Raw genomic sequence first — 13,796 nt, forward strand, 5'->3', positions numbered from 1 at the left:
AAGAAAATACTCACACATCCTTAACGATACTAGCACGAATACAGCCAATATATAGTGTATATTTTAATCCTGAGATTACAACTCTTAATCCTAGTATTAAAGAGTTTAAATGTCCCACAATAGATTGGTCTTCATACATAAGCTGGCTAAAGAATACTTATTAAAAGTGAAAATATGTCCTAGCTTCTTATATAAATGCCACAGGATATAGACAGTAAAAGGAATATTAAAGTATTTTATGATACCCAGTTGTTCCATTAACTCAATTGTGCTGTGATTGTTTTTGAGACTCTTTCCAAGTTCAAACATGTCTGACTTGCTCTTCAAGTATTTCAAGTTGGAACTTATATTAAAAGCAGTGCCAAGCAAGAAAATGAAGTTAAACATAAGGCTTTTCATGGAACTGATTACAGGAATTCAAGTTGATCGTAAATAACTTACTCATCAACATGTCAGGTAGTAAAACCAAAAATGTTCACTGAATTTACAGTTCATAATGTTATAATTATTCTTGAAGTATAGGTTACTTGAAAGTGTATGAGCATATACATATACATACACACACATATATATGCATAAACATAAATTTCCAAGCATCTAAGTTTGCCCAAGTTATCACTTTGTTACTGATTTTTTAGATGAAAACACTTTAAACTGGGAACATAATTTTAATGCTATGAAATCTGTTGAATTTTGTTTCAGATTCTAGGATGTGTCCACTTATCCTAAAGAAAGAAATTCTGCAGTTGTATAATGTAGTATTTTGGGAGGCTAAAATTTTAATTAAGTTTTCAAAGCTTACTAATTTTTCAATCTGTCCATTCTATCAATTATAGAAAGAGATAAACTACAATTTTTCGCTATATATGGACTGTTTATCCTAGTAGTTCTTCTAAAGTTTGCTTTGTACATTTTGAGTATGTTACTAAGCAGATATAAATCCAAGTTGCTAACATCCTCCAAAAGTTGAATTCTTTTTTAAAGATTCATCTATTTATTCATTTGGAAGACAAAGGAAAGAGAGATACAGATAAAGCAAATTTCCGTCTACTGGTTCACTCCCTAGACAGTTACAACAGCCAGGGCAGGTCCAGGCTGAAGCCAGGCACTTCATCCAGGTCTTTCACTTGGGTGGTAGAGACCCAAGCACCTGTACCATCTTCCACTGCTTTTGTAAGCCATTAACCGGGAGCTTGGTCAAAACTGAGAAAGCAGGATATTAACTGGAGCTGATATGGATGCTAGCACTGCAGGCAGTGGCTTCACCTAAACGCCACAATGATGGCGAAAAAGTTCAACCTTTTACTATGAGTCAATCAGCTTCATATCTAATAATGTTTCTGCCATAAAATCTATTATATTTTTTATGTACATAATTATAGTAATATTTGCTCCTTTTTTAAAAAAGAGTTATTTACTTGAAAAGCTGAGTTGCGCAAAGAAAAAGACAGAAAGAGAGGGATCTTCTTTCTGCTAGTTGACTTTCCAAAATGGACAGGCTGAAGCCAGCACCCAGTACTTCCATCCAGGTCTGTAATATCCATGCAAGGGTTCAAAGGCTTGGGCCACCTTCTTTTGATTCTCTAAGTGTATTAGAGGGGAGCTGGATCAGAAGTGAAGCAGCTGGCACTCAATGGGATGCTGGTGTCGCAGACAGCAGTGTAATTTGCCGTGCCAAATTGCCAGTCACAATATTCTGGCTTTGTTTTGGTTAGCGTTATCATGGTAAATCTTTTTTTCAGTCTTAATTTCAACCTTTCATACACCTATATTGTAGATAAGAAAGTTGGATTACTTTTGTTTAAAAGCCCAGACTTCTAATTGCATTTAGCTTATTTAATTACTAATAATTTGATTTTTAATTTTTTTATCATTTTATGTTTTATATCTGTAATAAAATATTTGTTAAGGGGCTCAATGCAGTAGCCTAGTGGCTAAAGTCCTCACCTTGTAAGCGCCGGGGTCCCATATGGGTGTTGGTTTGTGTCCCGGGGGCCCTGCTTCCCATCCAGCTCCCTGCCTGTGGCCTGGGAAAGCAGTTGAGGACGGCCCAAAGCCTTGGGTTCCTGCACCCGTGTGGGAGACCTGGAGGAGGCTCCGGGCTCCAGGCTTCAGACCAGCACAATTCCAGCTGCTGTGGCAGCTAGGGGCGTGAATCAATGGACAGAGAGAGGCTCATCCTCTCTGCTTCGCCTCCTCTGTATATCTGACTTTCCAACAAAAGTAAAATAAATCTTTAAAAAAAATTGTTAAGGAATATTTGCTTGTTTGTCTCCTTTGGGTCTGTTTGTTTCTTCGAGATGTAGACACACAGAAAGTTTTCCTTTTTTGATCCACACTCTCTAGATACGATCAAACAAGGCAAGAGCTGGGAACCCAATTCATGCCTCCCACATGGGTGGCAGGAATGCTGCTTAAGCCACACTGCTGCCTCCCAGGAAGCTGCAGTTAGGTGCTAGAGATGAACATTAAACACAGGCAACGTAATAGACAGCGTAATAAAGGGCAGAGGCATCTTAACTGAAAGGACAAATACTTGCCCCTCTTGTAACTTCTACTAAATTATTATTATTTTAAACAATGTATCCTCTGCCTCTTTTCTAGTCACACATTATCTTTCTATTCTTCCAGTGATTGACCTGAAAATTACAGCATGATTAACTGATGTCTAAAGTCAACAATTTTATGCCACTTTTTAGCAATATAAGAATCTTAGAAAAGAATCACTGTGAATTTCCCTCTCCCAGTGTATGTGCTATTGTTATAATTTATTTTCATTCCCTTTTATTTCATCCCATGACACGTTGTTAATATTATTTAAACTGTGTTTCCTCCGATTTATCCACATATTTGCCTTAGTGCGACATGTATTACCATTTTGAAATTATCATCTCCTAATGAGTATTTTCCTACAGCCTAAATTACAAGCTTCAGAATTTCCTGTAACAAGGATCTAATAGTGATGAACTTAGATGTCCAGAAAAACAATTTTCATTTGCACCCTCATTCACCAATATTTATGCTGGACATTAAATTCAAGCCATTAAATTCCTTTAATCATATGACTGCTAATATTGAACTATATCCTGACTTCCTTGTTGATTAGAAGCATTCCCCTGGATATAGTGTGACTTTTCCCCACCTGGGATTATTCAGCTATCTGTTTGAGACCCAGCATTGCAGTACATGAGGCTAAGTTACTGCCTGCAATGATGGAATTCCATATGAGCACTAGCTTGAATCCTGGCTGTTCTGCTATCCATGCAGCTCACTGGAAACAGACCTGAGAAAGCAGCAGAAAATGACCAGAGCGGATGGGCTCCTGCCCATACATGTGAGACCCAGAAGGAGTTCCAACCTCCTGGCTTCTGCCTGGTTCAGCTCCAGACCTTGAGGCCGTGTGTGGAGTAAACCAGAGGATGCAGTCTCTCTCTCTCTTCTTGTCTTGCTCTGCCTCTTCCTTTCTCTCTGAAACTCTGCCTTTAAAATGAATCTATCTTTTAAAACTTAAGTATTTGTATATCTAGCAATCTACCATTCTGTGATGATTCATGAAGAAGTTCCTGGACTCACATTCATTTGGTTAAGATTGAGACTCTCCACACTTCTTGAATCCAGACTATGTCTTTTACTAGCTTTTTGAAAAGTTCTTTCTCCTAACATAATCTTGGCTCTACTTTCTCTGTTTTCCTTCAGTGTCTATTTAGAATTGTACTACACTGGGGCCCAACATGATGGCTCAATTGGCTAATGCTTCCCTTGCAAGAGCTGGGATCTCACAAGGGTGCTGGTTTGTGTCCCAGCTGCTCCACTTCCCATCCAGCTCCTTGTTTGTAGCCTGAGAAAGTAGTAGAGGATAGTCCAACCCCTTTAGACTCTGCACCCGTGTGGGAGACCCAAAAGAATCACCCGGCTCAAGACTGGCTCAGTTCCATCTGTTGCAACCATTTGGGGAATGACCAGAGCATGGAAGATCTTTCTCTGCCTATCCTTCAGTCTGTATATCTGTCTTTTAAAAAAAAAATCTTGCAAAACTATGGAGACATCACTTTCGTCTGTGTAGGCTTGTACAACCCAGAAATTGCTACCTCCTTCAATTTTGTGCCCTAGTCACCTCTTTTATGCAGATTTAGTCTTGGCTCTGATGTGAACTATTGAGTTCTTTCCATATTGATAGTTTTTTTTTTCTTATAGAGTAAATCCTTAATTGCACCAAGTTAGGAGGAAGTGCATCCTGAAATACTGTGCCACAGGCATCTTTGTTGCCTCACCCTGCTTTGGGCTCAGCAACACACATATCCAAATATATTTCGAAACTAATATTTCATGTGCCAAGGGAGTAAAAAAGAGATGTTTCTCAATTCACTCACTTGTAATTCTATCCTCTGAAATTTAACATATATTTTCAGACACTATAAATGTGGGATACAGCAATCTTAACTGCTTGGCTAAATAACTCAACATAAATGCACTTAAGGATGCATTCATTTTCTAGTTTCCTTTGCTAAAGGTATATATGGCTAGTTTTTATTTCATAACAGTTTTTATCTGTTAACTAGAACAGGACAACACTGGGCAATGAGGCAGAGGTCTACCCTAAGGTCAATGGAACAACAAAACAGGAGATTGGGTCCCTGACATCTATGAACATCCAGAACTCTAGATTTTCAATACTTTTAAAGTCAGAAATAAATTTTATTTGTGATTTAAAATGTAATTTGATGTTTCTTCTAAAAAAAACCTTGTATTTATAAAAGGAACAAATTTCTTGCATTTAATAGATCATTTCAAGAGCATACTTATAAACTTCCCTATTTCCTTCCCTCCATATTCGAGGCTTTCTATCTATAGAAAGGGACTCTATTCTTTTAGTTGTTATCCAACACAGTCTGATATTTAGTTTTCTCTGTAAGTGCATATTTATTACTTCTTTAATTTCTAGAAGCAAGCATTTTGTGCAACATTCCACGTTGCAATGCCTATAAAAGTTAGAGTTGAGTCAGGCTGAAGCCAGAGGCCAGGAACTTCACCCAGGTCTCACACACTGGAGGCAAGGATCCAAGAACCTGAGCCATCATCTGCTGCCTCCTGAGGTACATTAGCAGGAAACTGGACTGGAAGGTTGGGAATTGAAGTGCTACAACGAAATACGTACTTCCCAAATGATGCCCTCAGTAGTGAACTAAACGGTTGCTCTTCTTTAGTAATTTAATGAAAATATATTTTTAATAAGTTTTCTTGCTTTCCTAAATAGAATCAAGCTTAATAGTATTTCATGTTGACTCCAGATTGCCAAAATTGGGACCAGAGTAGTGGTTCAAATTGTTGCCTATAACATAAGCATCCCACATGATCACTGGTCCAAGTCCTGGCTACTCCATTCTGCTCCAGATTCCTGCTAATATGACTGGGAAAGCAGTGAAGATCGTGCAAGTCTGTGCCCTTCACTTAGGTGAGAGACTGGGATGAAGCCCCTGGCTCCAAGCTCTGTCCTGGCCATCTGGGGGAATGAATCAGTAATGGAAGATGATTCTCTCTCTCTCTGTAGTAAATCTTTCAAATAAAGATAAGTCGTAAAAACATTTTTAAAAAAACCATTGTCATAATGGTCAATTATTTTACTAAGCTTTAATACTGCCAACAGTATTCAACAAACTACTGAGATATTCAGGTCTATTTCATGACAACTAACTCCCATCACACTGTGTTTTACTAGCTGCCATTTATAAAGCGTTTTTATTACTGTCAGTATGCCACTGATTGTAATCTACTGCCTTATCTACTACAAAGTTGTATAGTGTCTTTCAATTCCCCCCCCCTTGGCAATTATGCATGTTTTTTTTAAAATAAAATTTTAGAGGAATTAAAATACAGAGAATAAAGAAATGTAGATTTGACTGGGTCCTGAGCCCTTCTGTCAAGCCACTCAACTTGAGCTCCAGTGAAGAATAGCAAGAAAACTTCGTGGAATCCTAGATGACTAAATAATCTAATATGGTAACAACAAATCACCCAAATTTGATGGGCAAAATTATTTAAAGACAGCTGCTAAATCAACATTTCTACCTTACACATGCATAAACTGTTTAAAAGCTTGTTCTAACAGTGTTTTATCTTCCCATGTAAATATTCTGTACTAGAATTTCTAAAGGAAAGAGTGATAGGAAAGCCTAAATTGCTGCTTAAGTCAAAGTTGCAATATGCAAATCTTTCAACAAAGCATTTCTTTGCATTAAGCTTCAATCATTCCAAGATATTTGTCAAAGGATGATTCCCATATACCATCCTCTGCATTTATACAAGCTGTCCCTGACTACTCCTAGCTACTTACAGAGTATCTTGCTCTTATTCTTAAAAAAGTACCAATCCTACAATTACAATGACTTTTTCTCTGCATATTGTACTATAAATTTATGGATATGCATACACCCATACAACACACAGAGTGTTACTTTATATAGATTTGCTTTGATGTCACTTCTAAAATGAAAAATCAAAAATGAGTGATAATGACTTTTCTTAAAATGATATGTATTCTAGAACAAGTTCCTACCTTAGGAGAAGTAGAGAGATCTCTTCCAGTTGAAACAACTGTGTTTTCGTTTATTCCTCCTGTCTTTGGTGAGAGGACTGGTGGAGGTGGAGCCTTACGTTTTACTCTTTTTTCAGTATCCAATTCCTGAGTTGGATTTACCAAATTATTTGGAGGAAGAGTTGGTTTAGGTTCATAAAAAGGATTTGACCTAAAAGAAAAAAAGAAAAGATTAAATACACCTTATAAAAGCATAAAATAAGAAAACATGAACCAAAACATTTTCCCAAATGAACTCCTAACTAATGGTAACCTAAAATTCCGAAACACAGACTGTTCATTTTTTGATTCATTTCTATATTTAAATAAGTAAATTTTATATACAAATTTTGAAAGTGCACAATCACATGCAGTTTTAACTATTATATACAAATGTTAAATGTTAAAAACAAACAAACAGACAGTACATTCTGCCCATTTTTCACATCCAACAAAAAAGAAGATTTGAAAATGCTGGCTTATGGGCCCGGCACTGTGGCCTAGCAGCTAAAATCCTCACCTTGAACACACCGGGATCCCATATGGGTGCTGGTTCTAATCCCGGCAGCTCCATTTCCCATCCAGCTTCCTGCCTATGGCCTGGGAAAGCAGTCGAGAATAGTCCAAAGCCTTGGGATCCTGCACCTGCGTGGGAGACCTGGAGGAAGTTCCTGGATCCTGGCTTCGTACTGGCACAGCTCTGACCGTTACAGTCACTTGGGGAGTGAATCAATGGATGGAAGATCTTTTCTGTCTCTCCTCCTTTCTGTTTTTCTGACTTTGCAATAAAAATAAATTTTTTTAAAAAAATGCTGGCTTATTTTTTTTAATGCTACACCCCCCATTATTTTTTCTTGTATTTCATACCTTTTCATGTATTAAATTCCCTTTTCATTATGGGACATATTCTAGTGGTTAATTCCCAAGCTTTCAAAATGTGTTTATTTCAGCTTCATACCTAAATAAGTTTGTCAGGATAAGCAAGTCTGCCAGTTTTTCTATCTCAGCACTTTGAAGATACTAGCTTTTAATCTATTCTTTTTTCTTTTTAAGCTAGCTTTTTTCTAGTTGATATTAAGATCACCTCTTTATATCTGGTTTTAAGCAATTTTACTAGATTTGTGTAATGATTGCCTTTTTTAATGATTCATTTTTATTTCTATTTTAAAGGTAGAGTTAAAGAGGAAAGTAAAGACAGAGTGAGAAATCTTCCATCTGCTGATTCGTTCTCCAAGCAGCTGCCATGGCTGGAGATGAGGTGATCAGAAGTCAAGGGCCAGGAGCCTCCTTCAAGTGTCCCACATGGGTGCAGGAGCCCAAGGAATTGTACTACCCTGTTGTTTTCCCATGCCATAAGCCAGAGGCTGGACTGGAAGTGGAGCAGCTCAGACACAAACCAGTGTCCATATGAGATGCCAGCATCACTAGCACAAGTTTAGCCACTATACCACAACACTAACCAAATAATGATCACTTTTAATCATTTTGTCCATTTTCAGAGTCCTTATATTTCCTGAATCTAAAGATTAACTTGTTCTAGCAACACTGAAAATTACCAGTCATTATCTGTGATAAAGTTTGTTCTGTGTTATTTCTTTTTTTTTTTAGATTTATTTTATTATTATTTTTTTTATTGGAAAGGTGGATATACAGAGAGGAAAGACAGAGAGGAAGATCTTCCGTCTGATGATTCACTCCCTAAGTGACCAGAACAGCCGATGCTATGCCGGTCCGAAGCCAGGAGCCTCTTCCGGGTCTCCCACGCGGGTGCAGGGTCCCAAAGCTTTGGGCTGTGCTTGACTGCTTTCCCGGGCCACAGGCAGGGAGCTGGATGGGAAGCGGGGCTGCCGGGATTAGAACCGGCACCCATATGGGATCCGGGGGCGTGCAAGGCGAGGACTTTAACCACTGCGCCATCACACCGGGCCCTATCTTTTTTTTTTTTTTTTTTAAGATTTATTTATTGGGCCCAGTGTGATGGTGCAAATGGTTAAAGGTCCTCGCCTTGCACGCCCGGGATCCCATATGGGTGCCGGTTCTAATCCCGGCAGTCCCGCTTCCCTTCCAGCTCCCTGTCTGTGGCCTGGGAAAGCAGTCAAGGACGGCCCAAAAAGCTTTGGGAACCTGCACCCATGTGCGAGACCCGGAAGAGGCTCCTGGCTTCGGATCGGCATAGTATCGACCGTTGCGGCTCACTTGGGGAGTGAATCATCAGACGGAAGATCTTCCTCTCTGTCTCTCCTCTCTGTATATCCGCCTTTCCAATGAAAAAATAATAAAAATAAATCTTAAAAAAAAAGGGGTTTAAAAAAAAAGATTTATTTATTTTTATTGGAAAGTCAGATATACAGAGAGGAGCAGAGACAGAGAGGAACATCTTTCATCCGATGGTTCACTCCCCAAGCAAGTGGCCACAATGGCTGGAGCTGTGCTGATATGAAGCCAGGATCCAGAAACTTCCTCCAGGTCTCCCACGCGGGTGCAGGGTCTCAACGCTTTGGGTCGTCCTTGACTGCTTTCCCAAGCCACAAGCAAGAAGCTGGATGGGAACCGGTGCCCATATGGAATCCCAGAGCATTAGAGGACTTTAACTGCTATGCTATGGCGCTGGGCCCTATCCTCTTTAGAAAATCTTATTATATGTATGTTTAATTACCAATCTGTCATGTTTCCTAACAAAGTAAGCCTACTGTGCTACATCCTGGATAATTCCCTTGTATTTCCAATCGAGTTTAATTTTTCTCTTTTTTTGTGTCTCAATGTTCAATTCTAATTGAATTCTTTGTTTTCTTTTAAAGATTATTTGAAAGGTAGACTGACAAGAGAAACAAGGAGGGAATGAGAAAGTGAGATCTTCAATCTACCAGTTCACTCCCAAAATGCCTACATCTAGGGCTGGGAATCCAATCCAGGAATTTAGAACTCCATCTGGAACTCCCATGTGAAAGGCATGAACTTTACCTGGGCCATCATCCACTGCCTCCCAGACACATTTGCACAAAGCAGGTGGGACTTGAGCCAGACACTCCTACGATGTGGAGATCTCAAGTAGTGGCTCAACATGTGACACCACAATACATGACCTCTATTAATCCTAGTATACTTCTTCACATACTTGGGTGTATGACATCTCAGGTACAAAGATTTTACCTATTAATCATACATTTTTATTTTATTGTAATTACTTGATGTTCTTACATGTATAAGCCTGTATTACTTCGGTACCCTCTTTCTCCTGGCAAACTGTTTCCTAGTATATTTTGTAATCCTAGGTTATCAGTTCACAGGATAATCTGAGGACTTCTTTTGTAGTCTGAGCTGAGAGTGCCTCTCTTCAGTGTTTTTTTATGCTTGTTTTTGCCAATGATCTCTTTATATGCTGCTTTCCTGTCTTGGGTGTTTCCATACAATTCTGCCAATACAATGTCAAAGCTCAAAGAGGGTGGGCTTGTGCTGATAAACTCTCAGTGAGAACTTTTCTGCCCCTTACCCAGAGCCTAAGCCCAGGCAGAAGGCTCCCTTGTTAACTTATTTTACGAAATTTAATACTTGTCCATTAAGATAAGTAGCTGGTGTGTACAATGGTTTTTCTTCTAATGCATAGTGATAAACTGTTGTTCTGGATATTATTTATTTGTTGCAACATTAGCAGTTTCCAAAAGCACTTTATCATGTGTGTACAGTAACTATAGAATTTCTGAGTCCACAGAGCTAAGGACTCGACTACCCAAGGATAGTGATTACAGCAAGGGAATGTTATTACATTAGGCCCATAGATGAAATAGGCCTCTGCTTCAAATGTGCTTACTCTTTGAATTACAATAGTATCAGACTTATCTAGAATCATTAACTAGTTATCTAAACTTCTGCTTAAGGACTTATTGATGATCAGATCACAAGAGATTTTGAGTACCTAGTATAGCAGAGAGAAAATATATTTTACTTGTATTGCTATTCTCTTGTACTCATGATAATGATTAATAAACATCCTTCCCTGAATATTTGAAGGTAATTGCTTTTAGCTAAGTGGAATTTGCACATAATACAGAAATCTATTTTCTGTTCCTCATTTTTTATAACTACACTTAAGAGAAAAAGAATATGAAACAAATACTTTAAAAAATCTTACCTACCAGTATTAAATGTTTGAAAAATGACCCAAAAACCTTGGCACCCTGCATCCATGTGGGAGACCTCAAGGGAGCTCCTGGCTTCAGACTGGCTCAGCTCCAGCCGTTGTGGCCATTTGGGGAGTGAACTGGCAAATGGAAGCGCTTTCTGTTTCTCCTTCTTTTTGTAAATCTACCTTTCAATAAATATAAAAACTCAGAAAAAAATAAATTTACCTAGCAGGGATAAGCAAGGTATTTTGGTGTTACCCTTTTTCTTCATGCTTCTAATTAAGACTGCTTTAATGACTTATGTATAGGGAAGATAAACATAAGTATAAAACAATCTCAGATCAATTTATTTCCAGAGGTTCATATTGCTGGAGACATAATCAAAACAACAAATTAGAGCTGCGTTTCCATACTGTGTCATGAATTGAAAATGTGATTTGTATAAAATGCTAGGGTAAACAAAGGGAGCTACTTTAAACTAGAGGTGCCAAGGATTCAAGCTGCCCTAGACCAAACTTATATACCAGAAGGATTATGAAAATCAATGTCTTCACATACTTCTAAGTCACCTGCATTACAATAGCATGCTGAGCACCACAACAACTTACTCAGAGTAAGTTTAAGAAGCCTACATATCTAAAGGTTCTGAATGATGCTTCTGCTTGGCAGAACAGACATTCCAAACTAAAAACTGAACTGCCTACTCTTCAAGAATAAACAAGAAATATGCAGAATAGCCAACGCCATGGAGAGAGACAGTATATAACAGGCAACCAGAGGCAACCGAGGAACGGGAGAATTAGGGTTAGTTAGCTGGCTGTACAACAAAATGAACTTACCAGAAACCACATAAGTACATATTTTAAAATATGTACATCTGTTTTATGAAATTAGTATAAACTCAATTTATATGAATTAATATAGACCCATTTAAAAAGTGTTACTAAAAAAGAATAGACAGTAACAATGCCTGTACATCGATCTCTACAAAGGTAACAATTATATAATTGACAATTAATAAATTAAAAATACAGCCATGCACAACATAACTACAATTCTGTGAACAATGGACCCCATACTCGATGAGGATCCCATAAGATTATATCACTTATCATTGTGCTTGGAGTGGTGACAGTGGCAGCAATTCAGAACTGTTGAACTATCAAAACCACTTGATTAAGACCCTCGGAGCATGTCCCACATCCGGGACATGGGGTGGGTGGGAGGCTGGCTGGGGTTTCTCCCTTAAAAATCCCCTTTTACATCAGATATATTAAGGAAACAATACGGAACTAATTGTCTTGATCATCTTCCTATAGCGCTTGAACCTTTTTATCCTAATTATGTCAAGATTGTCAAAAAAATAAATTAAAAAAAATCAACTAAAAAAATTATATCACTTAGTACCTTCCCAGCTGACTTAATTTTTATAAGCACACTCTATGACATTCACTCAATAACTGTCTAATGACATATTTCTCAGAATAAACAAACTGTTCTCCCCAATCAAATAACTGAACTACCCTCAACACAAGAAACAGAAACCAACACAGCTTCTAAATGTAAATCCCTCTTAAGTGCTGCATGACTACATAATGTATAAATTTATGCATGACAGTATACATACTAAATAGTATTTTTAGGTAAGTAAAAATATTTAAGGAATTAACACAATTTCCACATTCTGATGAGTATACATGATTTGAATAATATACTTCAGGACTTCCCATACACCTTAGAATAAATAAGAATTATTTTTATCCTTGTTTATGTACTTCATTCTTGAGTAATCAATTAATATGCACACACACTGTGAGCTGAAATTTTATCACTTACATTAAAGATGTGTAAAGCCATAAAACATCATTTCAAGGAACATAATTTACTGTTTAGAAATCCATGCAAAAAAATGAATTACAGAAAGAAAAACCAAAGCTGGGTAGAAGTACAATTGAGTTAAATATGCTGGAAAAATGAAGCATGGTTTTAACCAAATCTGTAGTTTTTTCTCCTCACCTTCAAAATCTAAACTGCTTTGGAAAAATAACTGAGATTTATTACAACAGGCATGTAGCTTCTCTGAATGGGATTCAGTCACAGGTTTTTTTGATGAACTGACACAACTAATATGAGAATGATTTAATGCGGAGTCTCAAAAGTCCCTTTACAAATGTTCTATATTAAACAAACTTCATAGGTTTCCAAGTTTGCAACATAAACTGGAATAACTGAACTACTCCCCTAACATAAAAAATAGAAAACCATGCAATTTCTAAATGTAAAGATCAGATGGCAACAGTAGGAAAAGAATGAACACTTTCTCTTGTGCTGATGGATATGCTGGGGCACGAAAAGTTGTTTAACACATCAAAGAATTCAGTCCTGTTTGTGATCATTTTATGTTGGAAGATATGGGAAAGGTTTGGTAATGGAAGATGAGTCATATAAGCTTTTCACTTTACAAAAGGTCACAAGTTTACTACTAAAGCAAGAAGCTTTAAAAAACTGCCAGTACTAATATTAGATTTAACAAACTCTCAGAGAAAAAAGAAGAAAAACACCAAACAAATACTACAGGTTTTTTTCTGAAAAACAACAACAATAACAATTAATGCGCACATTAGCTGATGTACATCTTCCAAATACCTGCTTTCTTCTAAAGGGTAAAAGGAAGCTGGAGTATTTATTGGCTTCCTCTGGTAAGCCCAGATGATTGAGCAATTTAGAGTGTTCTTTATCCACAGGAAACTTATAAACACTATGACTTTCATGTGGAAACACAATGGTCAAAAGGAAACTCCCTGGGATTCTGATTTTAGTTTTCATTAAGGCATTTTAAAGTTTAAATAAACACTAGATGCCTCTTTAATTTGTTAATAGGAGAGCAGGGTGTGTATGAGTATGTTGTATAAGGCTCATGCATCTTGGTATGACAGAATGTACCGAAGGTTTGCACTCAATTCAAATAGTCTAGGTGTGGAGCTATTACTCATCACCTCCATTACCCATAAGACGTTTTATTTTGATCATACATTAGTTATTTCAAGGGAATTATTTAGTTGTACAAAAGACAGAATTACAGAGAAATGTGTTATCTTCTATCC

The 13,796-nt window shown here is 37.5% G+C and overlaps 1 protein-coding gene across 3 annotated transcripts in view; it reads right to left on the reverse strand.

Annotated features, from left to right (window-relative positions):
- Nucleotides 1–13,796, reverse strand: part of EHBP1 (EH domain binding protein 1) — a 293,792-nt gene that overhangs the window by 153,639 nt on the left and 126,357 nt on the right. For all 3 annotated transcript variants that reach the window (XM_040993344.1, XM_040993342.1, XM_040993343.1), the window contains one exon: nucleotides 6,554–6,743. In XM_040993344.1, coding sequence (XP_040849278.1) covers nucleotides 6,554–6,743 — 190 coding nt within the window. The remainder of the gene's footprint in view (nucleotides 1–6,553; nucleotides 6,744–13,796) is intronic.

The sequence above is a fragment of the Ochotona curzoniae genome, unplaced genomic scaffold, assembly GCF_017591425.1.
Source record: "Ochotona curzoniae isolate NIBS_2020 unplaced genomic scaffold, NIBS_Ocur_1.0 contig_883, whole genome shotgun sequence".
Classification (NCBI taxonomy): Eukaryota; Metazoa; Chordata; class Mammalia; order Lagomorpha; family Ochotonidae; genus Ochotona; species Ochotona curzoniae.